We start from the raw sequence: 19,533 nt of genomic DNA on the forward strand, positions 1-19,533 counted from the left end.
TCCAAATAGGAAAAGGAGTACGTCAAGACTGTATATTGTCACCCTGCTTATTTAACTTATATGCAGAGTACATCATGAGAAACGCTGGGTTGAAGGAAGCACAAACTGGAATCAAGATTTCCAGGAGAAATATCAATATCCTCAGATATGCAGATGACACCACCCTTACCGCAGAAAGTAAAGAATGAAAGAGCCTCTTGATGAAAGTGAAAGAGAAGAGTGAAAAAGTTGGCTTAAAGCTCAACATTCAGAAAACTAAGAACATGGCATCTGGTCCCATCACTTCATGGCAGATAGATGGGGAAACAGTGGAAACAGTAGCTTACTATTTTTTTGGGTTCCAAAATCACTGCAAATGGTGACTGCAGCCATTAAATTAAAAGACACTTACTCTTTGGAAGAAAAGTTCTGACCAACCTAGACAGCATATTAAGAAGCAGAGGCATTACTTTGTCAACAAAGGTCTATCTAGTTAAGGCTATGGTTTTTCCTGTGGTCATGTATGGATGTGAGTGTTGGACTATAAAGAAAGCTGAGCACCGAAGAATTGATGCTTTTGAACTGTGGTGTTGGAGAAGATTTTTGAGAGTCTCTTGGACTGCAAGGAGATCCAACCAGTCCATCCTAAGGGAGATCAGTCCTGGTGTTCATTGGAAGGACTGATGTTGACGTTGAAACTCCAATACTTTGGTCTCCTGATGCGAAGAGCTGACTCATTTGAAAAGACCCTGATGCTGGGAAAGACTGAAGGTGGGAGGAGAAGGGGATGACAGAGGATGAGATGGTTGGATGGCATCACTGACTTAATGGACATGAGTCTGGGTGAACTCCGGGAGTTGGTGATGGACAGGGTGGCCTGGCATGCTGCAGTTCATGGGGTCACAAAGAGTTGGACATGACTGAGCGACTGAACTGAACTGATCTGCTTTAAGTTCTCTTTTATTTCTGATTTTATTTGTTTGAGCCTTCTTTCTTTCTTTCTTTTATATCTAACTAAAGGTTTTCTAATTTTGTTTGTATTGGCAAAGAATCAGCTTTTGGTTTTATTAACCTTGTCTGTTGCCTTGCTAGTCTCTATTTCATTTATTTCCTCTCTGATGTTTATTATTTCCCTCGTTCTACTAACTTTGGGCTTTGTTTTGTAGTGTGTGTTTCTCTAGTTCCTTAAGGTATAGAGTTTGGTTGCATATTTGAAAATTTTCTTATTTCTTGAGGTAGTTGTATATCACTGAACTTTCCTCATAGAGTTGCTCATAGAATTGAGCAGTCCTTGTAGAATTGATGTCTAGTTTCATACCATTGTCATCAGGAAATGTGTTTGACATGATTTCAACCTTCATAAATATATTAGGACTTTTGTGTGGCTTAACATATGATGTTTCTGGAGAATGTCCCATGTGAATTTAAGAATATATTATGCTGCTTTTGGAATGTTCAGTATGTAAGTTTTAAGTCAGTCTGGTCTGAGTCATTTAAGGTGCTGCATGTATTTATAGATTTGACTTTCTTAATTCTTGAATATTCTCAGTAGTTGGTTTACTATTCATTTATTTGCTTTATTTATGTTTTCTTCAAATAGTTATAATTTTACTTGTCATTTCCATTCTCATGTTTTGTTTATTCTGTTATCAGTCAGTTCAGTCACTCAGTTGTTTCTGACTCTTTGTGACCCATGGACTGCAGCACGCCAGGTCTCCCTGTCCATCACCAGCTCCCAAAATTTACTCAAACTCATGTCCATTGAGTCGGTGATGCCATCCAACCATCTCATCCTCTTGTCATCCCCTTCTCCTCTCACCTTCGGTCTTTGCCAGCATCAGGGTCTTTTCAGTGAGTCAGTTCTTTGTATCAGCTGGCCAGTATTAGAGTTTCAGCTTCAGCATCATTCCTTCCAATGAATATTCAGGACTGATTTCCTTTACGATTGACTGACTGTATCTCCTTGCAGTCCAAGTGACTCACTCTCAAGAGTCTTCTCCAACACCACAGTTCAAAAGCATCAATTCTTTGGTGCTCAGCTTGCTTTATAGTCCAACTCTCACATCCATACATGACTACTGGAAAAACCATAGCTTTGACAGGATGGACCATTGTTGGCAAAGTAATGTCTCTGCTTTTTAATATTCTGTCTAGGTTGGTCATAGCCTTTCTTCCAGGGAGCAAGCATCTTTTAATTTCATGGCTGCAGTCACCATCTGCAGTGATTTTGGAGCCCAGAAAAATAAAGTCAGCCACTGTTTCCACTGTTACCCCATATTTGCAATGAAGTAATGGGACCAGATGCCTTGATCTTAGTTTTCTGAAAGTTGAGTTTTAAGCCAACTTTTTTACTCTCCTCTTTCACTTTCATCAAGAGGCTCTTTAGTTCTTCTTTACTTTCTGCCATAAGAGTGGTATCATATGTATATCAGAGGTTTTTGATATTTCTCCCAGGAATCTTGATTCCAGCTTGTGCTTCATCCAGTCCATCATTTCTCATGATGTACTCTGCATAGAAGTTAAATAAGCAGGGTGACAATATACAGCCTTGACGTACTCCTTTTCCTATTTAGAACCAGCCTGTTGTTCCATGTCCAGTTCTATCTAATGCTTCCTGACCTGCATACAGGTTTCTCAAGAGGCAGATACTCCCATCTCTTTAAGAATTTTCCACAGTTTGTTGTTGTTGTGTTTAATTGGAAGTAATTTTACTTGTCATTTCCATTCTCATGTTTTGATTATTCTGTTTAATGAAACAGTTGATAGTTATTGTTTTGCTAACCATTGATCTGCACAGTATGAAATTGATCTGATATCCATCTGTAACTTGCCACTTTGTTGGAATGTTTGTCAAATTTTAAAGGGACGACAGAGGATGGGATGGATGGATGGCATCACTGACTCAATGGACGTGAGTCTCAAGGAACTCCCGGAGTTGGTGATGGACAGGGAGGCCTGGAGTGCTGCGATTCGTGGGGTCGCAGAGAGTCAGACACGACTGAGCGACTGATCTGATCTGATTATGCTCCTTTTCTAAAAAGGATTCAGAAAGGCTCCTAGAATAGATTCTCAACTTAAATTTCCATATATTAAATCACCAGAATATACCAAGGGAAAGATGATGCTTAGTTAGCATGTAAATTAATTAGATTTGACATTTTTGAAAGAAGTAGGTTATATGCTTTAGAACTTTGAGTTAAGTAATAAAAATTCCAATTTTATGGACTGTAAGTTCTCTCAATATAGGTAATTTTATTTTTCAGTTTGATGTATCACTTCCTCCAGTATGAAATTTTTACTTTGGCTTTCATGCTTGGTCATTGTCCTCTGAATATACAGTCCTCTTCCTACCTTGCCATTGACACATGCCTTCATTCATTAATTTATTTATCAACTGAACACCTTTGTTTTCTAAGCACAGCACAAAGTACTGTAGTTCAGTTCAGTTCAGTTCAGTTCAGTCGCTCAGTCGTGTCCGACTCTTCGCGACCCCATGAATTGCAGCATACCAGGCCTCCCTGTCCACCACCAACTCCCAGAGTTCACCCAGACCCATGTCCATCGAGTCAGTGATGCCATTCAGCCATCTCATCCTCTGCCGTCCCCTTCTCCTCCTGCCCCCAATCCCTCCCAGCATCAGAGTCTTTTCCAATGAGTCAACTCTTCACACGAGGTGGCCAAAGTACTGGAGTTTCAGCTTTAGCATCATTCCCTCCAAAGAAATCCCAGGGCTGATCTCCTTCAGAATGGACTGGTTGGATCTCCTTGCAGTCCAAGGAACCCTCAAGAGTCTTCTCCAACACCACAGTTCAAAAGCATCAATTCTTCGGCACTCAGCTTTCTCCACAGTCCAACTCTCACATCCATACATGACCACAGGAAAAACCATAGCCTTGACTAGACGGACCTTTGTTGGCAAAGTAATGTCTTTGCTTTTGAATATGCTATCTAGGTTGGTCATAACTTTCCTTCCAAGGAGTAAGCGTCATTTAATTTCATGGCTGCAGTCACCATCTGCAGTGATTTTGAAGCCCCTCAAAATAAAGTCTGACACTGTTTCCACTGTTTCCCCATCTATTTCCCATGAAGTGATGGGACCAGATGCCATGATCTTCGTTTTCTGAATGTTGAGCTTTGGCCAACTTTTTCACTCTCCTCTTTCACTTTCATCAAGAGGCTTTTTAGTTCCTCTTCACTTTCTGCCAAAAGGGTGGTATCATCTGCATATCTGATGACAAAGGTTATTGATATTTCTCCCGGCAATCTTGATTCCAGCTTGTGTTTCTTCCAGTCCAGCGATTTTCATGATGTACTCTGCATATAAGTTAAATAAGCAGGGTGACAATATACAGCCTTGACGTACTCCTTTTCCTATTTGGAACCAATGTGTTGTTCCATGTCCAGTTCTAACTGTTGCTTCCTGACCTGCATAGAGGTTTCTCAAGAGGCAGGTCAGGTGGTCTGGTATGCCCATCTCTTTCAGAATTTTCCACAGTTTATTGTGATCCACACAGTCAAAGGCTTTGGCATAGTCAATAAAGCAGAAATAGATGTTTTTCTGGAACTCTCTTCCTTTTCCCATGATCCAGCGGATGTTGGCAATTTGATCTCTGGTTCCTCTGCCTTTTCTAAAACCAGCTTAAACATCAGGAAGTTCATGGTTCACGTATTGCTGAGGCCTGGGCTGGAGGATTTTGAGCATTACTTTACTAGCATGTGAGATGAGTGCAATTGTGCGGTAGTTTGAGCATTCTTTGGCATTGCCTTTCTTTGGGATTGGAATGAAAACTCACCTTTTGCAGTCCTATGGCCACTGCTGAGTTTTCCAAATTAACTGGCATATTGAGTGCAACACTTTCACAGCATCATCTTTCAGGATTTGAAATAGCTCAACTGAAATTCCATCACCTCCACTAGCTTTGTTTGTAGTGATGCTTTCTAAGGCCCACTTGACTTCACATTCCAGGATGTCTGGCTCTAGGTCAGTGATCACATCATCATGATTATCTGGGTCATGAAGATCTTGTTTGTATAGTTCTGTGTATTCTTGCCATCTTTTCTTAATATCTTCTGCTTCTGTTAGGTCCATACCATTTCTGTCCTTTATTGAGCCCATCTTTGCATGAAATGTCCCCTTGGTATCTCTAATTTTCTTGAAGAGATCTCTAGTCTTTCCCATTCTGTTGTTTTCCTCTATTTCTTTGCATTGATCACTGAGGAAGGCTTTCTTGTCTCTTCTTGTTGTTCTTTAGAACTTTCATTCAGATGCTTATAACTTTCCTTTTCTCCTTTGCTTTTCACTTCTCTTCTTTTCACAGCTATTTGTAAGGCCTCCCCAGACAGCCATTTTGCTTTTTTGCATTCTTTTCCATGGGGATGGTCCTCATTCCTGTCTCCTGTATAATGTCACGAACCTTCCATAGTTCATCAGGCACTCTATCTATCATATCTGGGCCCTTAAATCTATTTCTCACTTCCACTGTATAATCATAAGGGATTTGATTTAGGTCATACCTGAATGGTCTAGTGGTTTTCCCTACTTTCTTCAATTTAAGTCTGAATTTGGTAATAAGGAGTTCATGGTCTGAGCCACAGTCAGCTCCTGGTCTTGTTTTTGTTGACTCTATAGAGCTTCTCCATCTTTGGCTGCAAAGAATATAATCAATCTGATTTTGGTGTTGACCATCTGGTGATGTCCATGTGTAGAGTCTTCTCTTGTGTTGTTGGAAAAGGGTGTTTGCTATGACCAGTGCATTTTCTTGGCAAAACCCTATTAGTCTTTGCCCTGCTTCATTGCGTATTCCAAGGCCAAATTTGCCTGTTACTCCAAGTGTTTCTTGACTTCCTACTTTTGCATTCCAGTCCCCTATAATGAAAAGGACATCTTTTTTGGGTGTTAGTTCTAAAAGGTCTTGTAGGTCTTCATAGAACCGTTCAACTTCAGCTTCTTCAGCATTACTGGTTGGGGCATAGACTTGAATTACTGTGATATTCTGTCGTTTTTGAGATTGCATCCAAGTACTGCATTTCGGACTCCTTTGTTGACCATGATGGCTACTCCATTTCTTTTGAGGGATTCCTGTCCGCAGTAGTAGATATAATGGTCATCTGAGTTAAATTCACCCATTCCAGTCCATTTTAGTTCACTGATTCCTAGAATGTTGACATTCACTCTTGCCATCTCTTGTTTGACCACTTCCAATTTGCCTTGATTCATAGACCTGACATTCCAGGTTCCTATGCAATATTGCTCTTTACAGCATTGGACCTTGCTTCTGTCACCAGTCACATCCACAGCTGCGTATTGTTTTTGCTTTGGCTCCATCCCTTCATTCTTTCTGGAGTTACAGTGGATTTAAGATGTGAACATGATATATTGTTACCGGTTAAGAGCTTCGGAATTATACAGGCATGGATTCATCTTGCTACTTGATAACATTGTGGCATTGGGCATATTATTTAACATCTCTGCACCTTAGTTTTATCATCTCTAAAAAGGAAATATAAAATATTTCTACTTTATAGCCTCTTCTATGTATAATTCTTGAGGTAAGGTCTGTCAACTACTTTGCACTATCTTTAGCACATAGTAAGTGCTTAGAAATGGTTCTGTTAATTGTTAATTACTATAACTACTCCTACCACAAAAATCATCACACATGAAAAACATCATTGGGTATTTTGTCACAGTATATAACACATCATTTTCCTAAAGCAATAGTACACAAAGATTGAAACTTTAAAAGCATGTACCCTAATAATTGAACTAAATTTTTTGAAAGAGATAAAAGTAATTTAATATTCTGTAGTTGTACTGTTAAATGTGGCCTCTGTTGATTTCTTAATAACTTTGAGTGGGCAAATTTAAATTTTATTTGTATTACATTTTAGACCTAGTTTTGTGAAATTGTTTATTGACTTCAGAATAAATGGAGTTGCTTTGTAATTAGTGACTTAGCAGTTGGACAGTTCTTTCCATTTTATTGTTTTGGCATCCTTTGCTTAAATAAGGCTTATTGAGTTAAGTATTTTTCAGAACATGATAGTAAATACTTCACGTTATTCTTCTTTTATACTTTCTCTGGACTTTGCAAATGGCGTAGCTCAGTTCTCTTTCCTCTTTTAGTATTAAAATTAGCTATTGATCCATTTGATTTACTTTTCAGTTTTGAAGATCAGTAATGTCCATAAGGAATGTCTTAATTTTTAAACTTCTATTGGAATCTTAAAGCTGGTTCTAGAAATCTTCACATTCATTGACACCTTTGGTGAATGACCCCTCAAGTGGAAAACTGCTCAAAGTGCTCAGATGGTGTTTGGATAACATTTTCATTGTGTAATTTTGAAAAGAGCGTAGGAGCAGGAGCTTTTTACTTGTAGCCCCAATTTTTTTATTGAGGGAGAAAAATGGAATTCATAGAGTGAATTCCAAGTAGAACACAAAACTATTTGAGAACTAATCTTCTGTTCTTTTTCTTTTTTCTGTTTCTAAAAGAAAGTCACAGACTTGATATCTTACAGCTGATAAATGGCCCAGCTGAAATGCTTCATAGAAGAGAATGTAGGATTTAGAGTAATATTATATTATTTTATTTTTTGTTAAACTGAAATTTTTCAGTATATTTAATTAGTTCATCTTTATCAGTAGGACCAAGTATAAAACTTTAGGAAAGAAACTTACTTAAACCCTATTAAAGGTAATAATTCAGGAACAATGGTAACAGTAAGAGATAAAAACATTAGAAATTAAAATGGTTGATGACAGCAGGATTTTGGATTGGTATAGGAAAGGTCAATGAAACCCCAAAACATTTATTTGAAGACTAAACAGATATATGTTGTTAATGTCAATGGGTTAGGACTTACATGAGTTAAAAGAGAATAGGAAGAGAGCAAGTAGAGACAGTAAGTACTGATAACTCCTGAGGATCATTGCTATAAAGAAAGTAAAGTAATGGGTGATAGTCTGAGAGAGATATAGGTTTAATAGCTTGAGAGAGATGTAGGAAGAATTTTTTATTTGTTTTCTTTTATTGAGAACAATAAATTTGATTTGTTTTATTTATTGAAAAATATTAGAACGTGTTTGTGTTTATATGTGTTCTGTTAAAAAGCAAAATTTAATCATGTTCGGCAGATTGGGGATAGTTTCTTCAGCATTTACTTCAGGTTGACAGGAAGTAATGGGAGCCACTATGTAAGTTCAGAGTTTGTCTTTTTATTTATTTATTTATTTATTTTTTTATTTTATTTTTAAACTTTACATAATTGTATTAGTTTTGCCAAATATCAAAATGAATCCACCACAGGTATTAGAGTTTGTCTTTCAATAAGGACATGGACAGTACACCCATGGTAATAGATGGGAGGGCAGAATGTATGGAGGTAAATATAGGTAGGTTATTGATCTAGTGGTAAGAGAAGAGGAGGTTTTCTTCTAATTGCTTTGATTTTCCATCAACTGATAGTATCTGAAAGAGGGGGAAAGAAATGGACTAGGAAAGTGAAACGGAAAGAAAGCTCTGGAAGACCATACATTTCAAGGAAAAAAACCTGGCCTGCTTTGCATATTTCTGTTACCAGTGTGGCCCTTGAAGTTAATATTTGGATCATGATTATACTCTACTCTGTTTCAGAGAATTATTTTTTTCTTATTCCTCAACTCCTTTTAGGGGGAAAATAAAAAAATAGCTGTTACTTTGGACAGGTCTGGGTATCTATTTTTTACTTAAGAATAATAATAAAGTAATGTTTGATGGTCTTCTAAGTTAAAAAGCATATTCAGTTGCTCAATTGTATTTATACTTATTAACTACAGTGTTAAAAAACAAAGAATAGAATAGTTGATATTCTGTTTTAACTTTGGGATTCTTTGTCATTTAAAATTTTATATCATACATTTTTCTTCTTCTTCTTCTTCTTATAGATGTTCTTAATAGTTGCTCCTCTTTCTGTCCTCTACAACTGGAAGGATGAGCTGGACACCTGGGGATATTTCAGAGTCACTATTTTACATGGTAACAAAAAGGATAGTGAACTGATTCGTGTGAAACAGAGGAAATGTGAAATTGCTCTAACAACTTATGAAACACTGCGATTATGTCTGGATGAACTTAACAGGTAATCAGAATAATGGGAGTGATTGTATTAGTATTCTGCTTACATCAGTTGTATTTATCCCTTTGTATTGTGGGGCTTCCCAGGCAGCTCAGTGGTAAAGAATCCGCAGAGTTGAAAGAGACACAGGTTTGACCCATGGGTTGGGAAGAAACCCTGGAGGAGGAAATGGCAACCCACCCAGTATTCTTGCCAGGATAATCCCAAGGACAGAGGAGCCTGGTGGATCACAAAGTGTCGGACATGACTGAGCAACCAAACACTTTATATGTAATTTTTCTTTAAGCTCTAAATATTCTTTAGCATTATTTAATTCATTTCAAAGTTATTGAAATAGATAGTTTATAGTAATTAACTCATTTTCTAAGAAGGAAAACCTGAGTCAGGGTTTCTACAGTTCCTTATTTTATTTCCTATATTACCTCTCCAAGCAGTGCCTGTTAATGAATAAGACTTGTCCTAAATCTCATGTACAGTGTTTTGTGTGTTTGACACCTCTAGACTAAAATAGTGAGTTTCGTGAATGATTTTACTTATGGAAGTCTGTTGTTAATGTAGAGTGGCAAAAAATACATATACATATTGAGAACCACTATTCCAAGACTACAGGTACCCTAAAGAAATGAACTACATTTTAAGATTTTAGTGGGGAATCTAGATACAGTCAATTATGAAGTCATGTGTGTGCTATGATATGGAATAGAGGATGTTATGGGAGCACATGAGGAGCCTGACTGCTGCAGAGTGAGGAGAGTAGTCAGAGAGCTTCCCAGAGAAGATGACCTATGAGCTTATGGAGGACTGAAAGATGAGTAGGAGTAGGAAAGAGTAGGAGAATCAAGCAAGAGGGAACAAACAACATTTGCAGGGGCCTCCTGACAACAAAGATCACAGCACTTTTTAGTAAATGAAAGCAGTTCTAATGCTTTGTGCATGTAATGACTATACCTAGAATGTAAAAGGGAAGTGGCCAGGAGACACTGGTGTGGTAAGCAAGGAACAGATCATAAGACTATTTAAAGCTTCTTAGAGGATTTTCATCTTTATCCTTAGAACAATAGAGTCTCCCTGAAGTGTTTTCAGGGGATTACTATTATGATAAAAAATTATCAGATTTGCATTTTACAAGTCATCATGTTGCTATTTGTGCAGAGTAGGGCCAAATTGAATGGTCAAAGTCCAATTAGGAGGCTTGTTATGTCCAAATCAATGTGTTCCAGTCCCAACTCCAAGGACCTTGGAATGTAACTAAAGGTAATTAAGTTAAAATGAAACATTAAGGTGGGGACTGAGGCCAGTCTGACTGATTGTCCTTGGAAGAAGAGAAGGAGATGCCAGGAGCTCATAGACACAGGAAACGATTCAGGAAGATAGAGCAAGAGGGCAGTAGTCTGTAAGCATAGGAGTGAAAAGAAAGTGAAAGTTGCTCAGTCATGTCAGACTCTTTGTGACCCCATGGACTATATAGTCCATGGAATTCTCCAGGCTAGAATATTGGAGTGGATAGTTGTTGCCTTGTTCAGGGAATCTTCCCAACCCAGGGATTGAACCCAGGTCTCCTGCATTGAGGGCAGATTCTTTACCAGCTGAGCCACCAGGGAAGCCCAAGTGTAGGAGAGAGACCTCAATGGAAACCAAACCTGCCAACAGTTTGATTTTGGAATTCAAGCCCCCAGAAATGTTGTGTCTGGCATCTTTTGCTCATCATCATGTTTTTGAGAATCTGCTGTGTTATTGAATGTATCAGTGATCATTCTGTTTAATGCTGAATTGTATTGCATTTTATAAATATATCACACTTTGTTACATATTCATTTGAGAATAGTTATTTGGGTTTTCTGGTTTTGGTTATTAAAAGTAAACATTTAAGTAATATTTATGTGTAAGACTTCTTTGACATACATTGTAATTTCTCTTGGATAAATTCTTGAGAATGGGATTTCTGGATTATATGATAAGTGTAAGTTTAAATCTGAAGAAACTGAGAAATCATTTTTCCAGAGTGGGTGTACCATTTTACTCCAACTAGCAACCTATTAGAATTCATTTGCTTCGTATACTCACCAATATTTGGTATAATCTGTCTTTTTGTTTTTAGTGTGTATAGTGGTATCCCATTACAATGTAATTTGCCTTTATCTGATCTATGTACACTTGAAAAAAGTGTTTGTTCTATAATTGTTGGGCATACTGTTCTATAAATATCAGTAAAGTCAGTTTGGTTAGGTGTTGTTCAAGCATTCTCTGTCTTTACTGATTTTCTTCCCAGTTGGTTTACAGTTTCTGAGAGAGGAATATTGAAATCTTCAATTACAATTATAGATTTGTTTATTTCTCCTTTTATTTCAGCCAGTCTTCAATTCATATATTTTGAAGCTCTGTACTTAGGTACACACATATCGATGATTAGTATTTTTTCCTTGTGAATTGACCCTTTTATCATTAAAAATGCTCCTTTTATGTCTGTAATCATGTAATTTTCTTTGATGTTAATATAGACAATACAGTCTTATCCTTACTGTATGTTTATCATTTTCCAGCTTTTAATTTTTATCTGTTCTTTAAGGTGAGTCTCTTGTGGTTAGCATATTATCAGGTCTTGCATTTTTATTTATTTGGATATCTGTGCCTTTTTATTTGGAGTGTTTAGTTCATTTATACTTAATGTGGTGATTTAGAGCAACCATTTTTGTAAGCTCTAGACTTTTATTTTACTCCATTTACAAACTCATAAGTTTGCCTGTTAGTATATCCTATATGCGGTCAGAAGACAGGAACAATCTGAGGCATGAAGTTAAGTAACTTGCACAAGCTTGCAACAAGTAAGTCAGGGTGAACAAGAGGTTTAAACCTTGACTTTGAATTTAGTATGTAAGAGATACTCTACAGTTAGATAAATGTAATAAGTTTATTTATCTTAGCACCAGTCATATTTTAATTTTTGTTTGACTGTCTACCCCTTTAGACTGTGAGGTCTTTGATACAGGATAATTTCTATGTTTCAGTGCTTATTATATTTCCAGGCATATAATTGTGTTAGATAGTTATTTTCTGTGTATGTTACAAATATTAAATAAGAATTCCAAAGTAGAGTTATGTAAATATAAATCAAATTTCTGTGTAAAATAAGAAAAATAAAGTGTTTCAGTTTTTGTGGTATTCAGATTTCCTTTGTTTGAATAGTTTTATTTGACAAATATTCAAAATAATTTATATCAATCTGAGTAAATACTAAGTAATTTTTGTGAGATTGTTCTAAATGATAGACCAGGATTTATCATAGACAATATACAGAGTAGATAAACACTATAGGAGTGGAGCTGTATCTCTTTTTGTTATTACTGTTAATGTTTTACTTTATTTTTATCAAAGTTATGTACGCATATTATTTCAAGAGCCAAATATGCACACAGTTCATTCCTGTCTGCCACAACCATTGCCTTTTCTTCAGAGCCAGTCACCTTCAATTCTTTTACTTATCTTTTTAGTGTTTACTTTCATATCTCAAAGATCACATTCATGCTGCAACTTAAAACTTATTTCAGTTTTCAGCATCACTTGTTGATTTACTATAATGAAAAATGACGATTTTGTTGTATTTTGCCCTTCTGTTGCTTGCTTTACAGTGTCCTGGCTGGGATAGTTTGTGTGATAGGGAATAGTGTATAGGAGATCCAACAACTTCTTAAACAGACTGTTGAACATTTTGTGGTTGTTCAGTCACTAAGGCATGTCCTACTCTTTGCAACCCCGTGCACTAGAGTGTTCCAGGCTTCCCTGTCCTTCAGTGTCTTCCAGAGTTTGCTGAAATTCACGTCCTGCAAATCAGTGATCCTGTCTGACCATCTCATCCTCTGCTGCCCCTTTTCCTTTTGCCATCAGTCTTTTCCAGCATCAGGGTCTTTTCCAGTGAGTCAGCTCTTCCCATCAGGTGGCCAAAATATTGGAGCTTCATCATCATTCCTTCAAATGAATATTCAGAATTAATTTCCTTTAGTATTGACTGGTTTGATTTCCTTGCTGTCCAAGGGAATCTCAAGAGTCTTCTCCAGCACCACGATTTGAAAGCATCAATTCTTCAGTGCTCAGCCTTCATTATGGTCCAGCTCTGACACAGGTACATGACTAATGGAAAAACCATAGCTTTGAATATGGACCTTTGCTGGCAAAGTGATGTCTCTGGTTGTAAATATATTGTCTAGGTTTGTCATAGCTTTCCTCCGAAGAAGCAAGTGTCTTTTAATTCATGGCTGTAGTCACCGTCCACAGTGATTTTGGAGCCCAAGAGAATAAAATCTGTCACCATTTCCTCATCTGTTTGCCATGAAGTGATGGGGCCAGAAGCCCTGATTTTAGTTTATTGAACGTTTAGTTTTAACCCAGCTTTTTCACCTTCCTCTTTCACCCTCATCAAAAGGCTTTTTGCTTCCTCATCACTTTCTGCCATTAGAATGGTTTCATTTGCATATCTAAGGTTATTAATATTTCTCCTGGCAATCTTGATTCCATCTTGTGATTCATCCAGCCCAGCATTTTGCTTGATGTACTCTGCATAGAAGTTAAATAAGTGACACCATACAGCCTTGTCATACTCTTTGCCCAATTTTGAGCCATTCTGTTGTTCTATCTCCAGTTCTAACGGTTGATTATTGACCTGCATAAAGGTTTCTCTGGACACAGGTAAGGTCTGGTTTTCCCATCTGTTTAAGAATTTTCTACAATTTGTTGAGATCCACACAGTCAAGGTCTTTAGCATAGTCAATGAAGCAGAAGTAGATGTTTTTCTGGAATTCTCTTCCTTTCTCTTTGATCCAACAAATGTTAGCCATTTGATCTCTGGTTCCTCTGACTTTTCTAAACCCATCTTATTCATCTGAAAGTTCTCAGTTCATGTACTGCTGATGCCTCACCTGAAGGATTTTGAGCATTACCTTGATAGCATGTGAAATGAGTGCAATTGTATAATAGTTTGAATATTCTTTGGCATTGCCCTTCTTTGGGATTGGAATGAAAACTGACCGTTTCCAGTCTGGTAGGCATTGCTGAGTTTTCTAAATTTGCTGGCATACTGAGTGCAGCACTTTAACATCATCTTTTAGGATTTGAAATACTTCAGCTGGAATTCTATCACTTCCTCTAGCTTTGTTTGTAGTAAGCTTCCTAAGGCCTACTTGACTTCACACTCTAGGATGTCTGGCTCTGAGTGAGTGAACGCACCATTGTGGTTATACCAGTCTTTAAGACCTTTTTTGTATAGTTCTTGCCACGTCTTCTTAATCTCTTTTACTTTTGTTAGTTCCTTACCGTTTCTTTACTTTATCTTGCTCATCCTTGCATGAAATGTTCCCTTAGTATATCATTTACTTGGCAAGATCTCTAGTCTTTCACATTCTTTTCTTTTCCTCTCTTTCTCTGCATTGTTCACTTAAGAAGGCTTTCTTATCTCTCTTTGCTGTTCTCTGGAACTCTGCATTCAGTTGGGTATATATTTCTCTTTCTCCTTTGCCTTTCACTTCTCTTCTTTTTTCAGCTATTTGTAAAGCTTGCTGAGACAACCACTTTGCCTTTTTGCATTTTTTTTTTCTTGTTGTGATTTTGGTCACTGCCTCCCATACAATGTTATGAACCTCTGTCCATAGTTCTTCAGGTACTCTATCAGATCTAATCCCTGAATGTTTTTATCACTCTATTGTATAATCATAAGGGATTTGATTAAGGTCATACCTGAATGCCTAGTGGTTTTCCCTACTTTCTTCAATTTAAGCCTGAATTTTGCAGTATGGCAATGGCACCCCACTCCAGTACTCTTGCCTGGAAAATCTCATGGATGGAGGAGCCTGGTAGGCTACAGTCCATGGGGTCGTGAAGAGTCGGACACAACTGAGCGACTTTCCTTTGACTTTTCACTTTCATGAGTTGGAGAAGGAAATGGCAACCCACTCCAGTGTTCTTGCCTGGAGAATCCCAGGGACTGGGGAGCCTTGTGGGCTGCCGTCTGTGGGGTCGCACAGAGTCAGACACGACTGAAGTGACTTACCTTACCTTTGCAATATGGAGCTGAGGATACTGATATTGATGATATAGAGCCATAGTCAGTTCCCGGTCTTGTTTTTGCTGACTGTATAGAGCTTCTCCATCTTCGGCTGCAAAGACTATAATCAATCTGATTTCAGTATTGACCATCTGGTGATGTCCATGTGTAGAGCTGTCTCTTATGTTGTTGGAAGAGGGTGTTTGCTATGACTAGTGTGTTCTTTTGGCAAAATTCTGTTAATCTTTGTCCTGCTTCATTTTGTACTCTAAGGCCAAACTTGCCTTTTACTCCAGGTATCTCTTAACTTCCTGCTTTTTTTCATTCCAATCCCCTAAGATGAAAAAGACATCATTTTTTGCTGTTAGTTCTAGAAGATCTTTTAGGTCTTCACAGAACCATTTGGCATTAGTGGTTAGGGCATAGACTTGGATTACTATGATGTTGAAATGGTTTTCCTTGGAAACAGCCAAGATCTATTGTTTTTGTGATTGCACCCAAGTGTTGCATTTCAGACTTTTGTTGACTATGAGGGTTACTCCATTTCTTCTAAGGGATTCTTAACCACAGTAGCAGATATAATGATAACCTGAATTGGAATCAAGATTGCCGGGAGAAATATCTATAACCTCAGATATGCAGATGATACCACCCTTATGGCAGAAACTGAAGAACTAAAGAGCCTTTTGATGAAAGTGAAAGAGGAGAGTGAAAAGGTTGGCTTAAAACTCAACATTCAGAAAATTAAGATCATGGCATCTGGTCCCATCATTTCATGGCAAATAGATGGGGAAACAGTGGAAACAGTGGCTGACTTTATTTTTCTGGGCTCCAAAATCACTGTAGATGGTGACTGCAGCCGTGAAATTAAAAGATGCTTACTCCTTGGAAGGAAAGTTATGACCACCTAGACAGCATATTCAAAAGCAGAGACATTACTTTGTCAACAAAGGTCTATCTAGTCAAGGCTATGGTTTTTCCAGTGGTCATGTATGGATGTGAGAGTTGGACTGTGAAGAAAGCTGAGCGCCGAAGAATTGATGCTTGGTATTGGAGAAGCCTCTGAGAGTCCCTTGAACTGCAAGGAGATCCAACCGGTACATCCTAAAGGAGATCAGTCCTGGGTGTTCATTGGAAGGACTGATGTTGAAGCTGAAACTCCAATACTTTGGCCACCTGACGCTAAGAGCTGACTCATTTGAAAAGACCCTGATGCTGGGAGGGATTGAGGGCAGGAGGAGAAGGGGATGACAGAGGATGAGATGGTTGGATGGCATCACCGACTCAACAGACATGGGTTTGGGTTAACTCCGGGAGTTGGTGACAGACAGAGAGGCCTGGCGTGCTGCAGTTCATGGGGTTGCAAAGAATCAGATACAACTGAGCGACTGAACTGAATTAAATTTGCCCATTCCCGTCCATTTTAGTTCACTGATTCCTAAGATGTCGATGTTCAGTTTTGCCATCTCCTGCTTGAGCACATGCAATTTACCTGATTCATGGACCTAACATTCCAGGTTCCTATGCAATATTGTTCTTTACAACATCGGACTTTACTTTCAGCACCACACAACCGCAACTGAGCATCATTTCTACTTTGGCCCAGCCTCTTCATTCTCTGGAGCTATTAGTAATTGCCCTCTTCCCTAGTAGCATATTGGACACCTTCTGACCTGGGGGGCTCATCTTCCAGCATCATATCTTTTTGCCTTTCATACTGTTCATGGGTTTCTTGCAACAAGAATACTGGAGGGGTTTGACATTCCCTCCTCCAGTGAACCACATTATGTCACTGTTGAACATTTACCTAATCCAGTTTCCATAGGCATCTGGTCGTTTAAGAACTCAATAACATTAATTAAGAACTCAATAACATTAATTAGATTGTTTCTTGGCTTTCTCTGCTACTGGCATGGGATACTCCTTCCTCTGTTTCGTAAGTTGTTTTGTTCATCTTCTTCCCTGCCTTTAAAATCTTGTGATTGTTTTTTCCTCCTTTCCTTTGTTCTTAATCTCTTGTTCTTTATTCAACTTCATATTAAGAAAATGATCAAACCTATAGAAAAATTGAAGTAATAGTACATGAATATCTATATACTCAATCCCTATATTCACTGGTTTTATGTGTGCTTTTTTTTTTTGGCAAGATATAATAAGTTAACGTGTGTGTTGACTATTAAACCCGTTTAGTCTCTTCTAATGTAGAACATTCCCTCAACTTTAATTTTTTAATGTAAGACATTTTGAGGAGACCAGGCCAGTTGTCGTTTAGGGTGTCTCACAAATTTATCTGATTGCTTTTTCAAAGAGTTGTGTATTCCTCTACCATATATATTTTGGTAAGCTGATTTTGATCTAAAGACTTAATTAGATTCAGATCAGACATTTTTGACTAGAATGCTTCATAAATGATACTGTGGACTTCATATTATGTTACATCAGGAAATGTTAATGTCATGTTGTTCTATTATTAAGGTTGCAAAGTTTGTCCTATTGGCTAAGGAGATGATCATCAGATCTCTTCACCTTAAAGATATGTTTCTCCCTTTACAGTTAGAAGTAAATTGTGGGGTTATACTTTTCTGCTAGTTAAATATTCTGGTCCTTCAGTCCTTTTGCTTAGTGGTATTAACATTCAGAAATTATTGTTGTCTGAATCAGTTATTTTATTGTGTTTTCAAAATAATGTTTTCCTAAATTTATCATTTCTTTTACACTTATTAACAGCATCCTCCTACAATTAGGAATTAACCACAGTTTCAACTGACATAGCAAGGTGAATGCTTGATTCTTTTGCCGCCATTTCCAATTTTCAGACTAACGCATTGGTACGGTGGTCATCCACAAAGTTTCTCTCCCATTCCCCAACCCCCTTTTTTTGATTATCAGTGTGGACTCATAGATTATTGAGGTGCAATTTATATGCCATAGAATGTACCCATTTTAAGTATAGAATGGTTTCTAGTAAATTTATAAAGCTGTGCAGTTATCACCCCACCCCAGTTTAAGAACATTTTCATCACCTCAAACAGCTTTTTGTTTTCAATCAGCCTTTCATCCCATCTCCAGTTCTAGGCAACCACTAATCTGCTTTCTGTCTCTATAGAATTGCCTTTTCTGGAGATTTCATGTAAATTTCATACAGTATGTAGTCTTTTGTATCAGGCTTCTTTCGCTTAACATTTTTGAGGTTCCTCCTATAACATGTTTCAGTAGTTTATTCCTTTTTATTGTTGAACAGTACTATTGTATATACCTCATTTTGTTTATCTAATGAATGGACCTTTAGATTGTTTCCAGTTTGGGGCTATTATGAATAATGCTGCTGTGAACATTCATGTACAAATCTTTGAGTAAATGTAAATTTTTTATTTCTAGAGGAAAGATATCTAGGAATGAAATTGCTGAGTGGTGTAAGGAGTTTTAACATTTTAAGAAACAGCCATAGTGTTTTAGAAAAATGTCTGTACTTTGCCAAAGCAGTGTGTCTAATTTTCCTTGCAAACACTTAATTTTGTCAGTCTTTCCTGATTGCCAGTCAAATAGGTTTGTGGTGGTATCTCTCTCTTTTTTTTTTTTTTAAATTATGAACTTTTTATATGCTTATTGGCCTTTATATATCTTCTTTGGTGAAGTGTCTATTAAAATATTTTATCATCTTTTAAATTGGATTGTTTTAACTTCTGTTGAGTTGTAGTAGCTCTTTATATAATCTTATATGCAAATTCTTTTATCAGATTATGATTTGCAAATATTTTCTCAGTAGCATGTCTGTATCATGTCTTTTCATTTTCTTAATGATGTCTGGAAGAGCAAAAGTTTTTTTAACTTTGATGCAGTTCAACTTATCAAGTTTTTTTTATTGACCATGCTTTTGGTGTCATAGATCTAAGAAATTTTTCTTTAACCCAAAGTCACAAGAATTTTTCCTGCATTTTATAACTTTTAAAATTTAGCTCTTTTTTTAGGTCTACAATGTATTTTGAGTTAATTTTTATATATGGCATGAGATAAGAGTCTAAAGTGAATTTTTTCATATAACCCTTGGATTTTTATATAGTCAGTGTTTTACACTACCCTATAGTCATTATTTCTAATGATGCTTTAATTTCTAATTAGTTTTGGTCCTGTGTTCTTTGGACATGCCCCCATTTGTCTTTGAAAGCATCTGTGCTTTCTCAATCTCCAGTATTTCCCTTGCTGCATACCTGAAACCAACTATTTCTCCGTGGGATCCTACTTCCTTTTAGTGGATTGACCACTGTGGTTGTTCATTGCTATTGGGGTAATAATCAATCCTAAACCTTTTTAGCAGGCAGAGCTATGTAGTGCAACTTTGTAGAAATCATGAGATTATATTGATATTTTTCATTCATAATTAGCATTATAAGTTTTGCTTATTTTAT

The 19,533-nt window shown here is 37.2% G+C and overlaps 1 protein-coding gene across 1 annotated transcript in view; it reads left to right on the top strand.

Annotated features, from left to right (window-relative positions):
• Positions 1-19,533, top strand: part of ERCC6L2 (ERCC excision repair 6 like 2) — a 156,028-nt gene that overhangs the window by 23,350 nt on the left and 113,145 nt on the right. Inside the window, exon 4 of the mRNA XM_061426138.1 lies at positions 8,906-9,099. Coding sequence (XP_061282122.1) covers positions 8,906-9,099 — 194 coding nt within the window. The remainder of the gene's footprint in view (positions 1-8,905; positions 9,100-19,533) is intronic.

Source organism: Bos javanicus, chromosome 8 (assembly GCF_032452875.1).
Source record: "Bos javanicus breed banteng chromosome 8, ARS-OSU_banteng_1.0, whole genome shotgun sequence".
NCBI classification, from domain to species: Eukaryota; Metazoa; Chordata; class Mammalia; order Artiodactyla; family Bovidae; genus Bos; species Bos javanicus.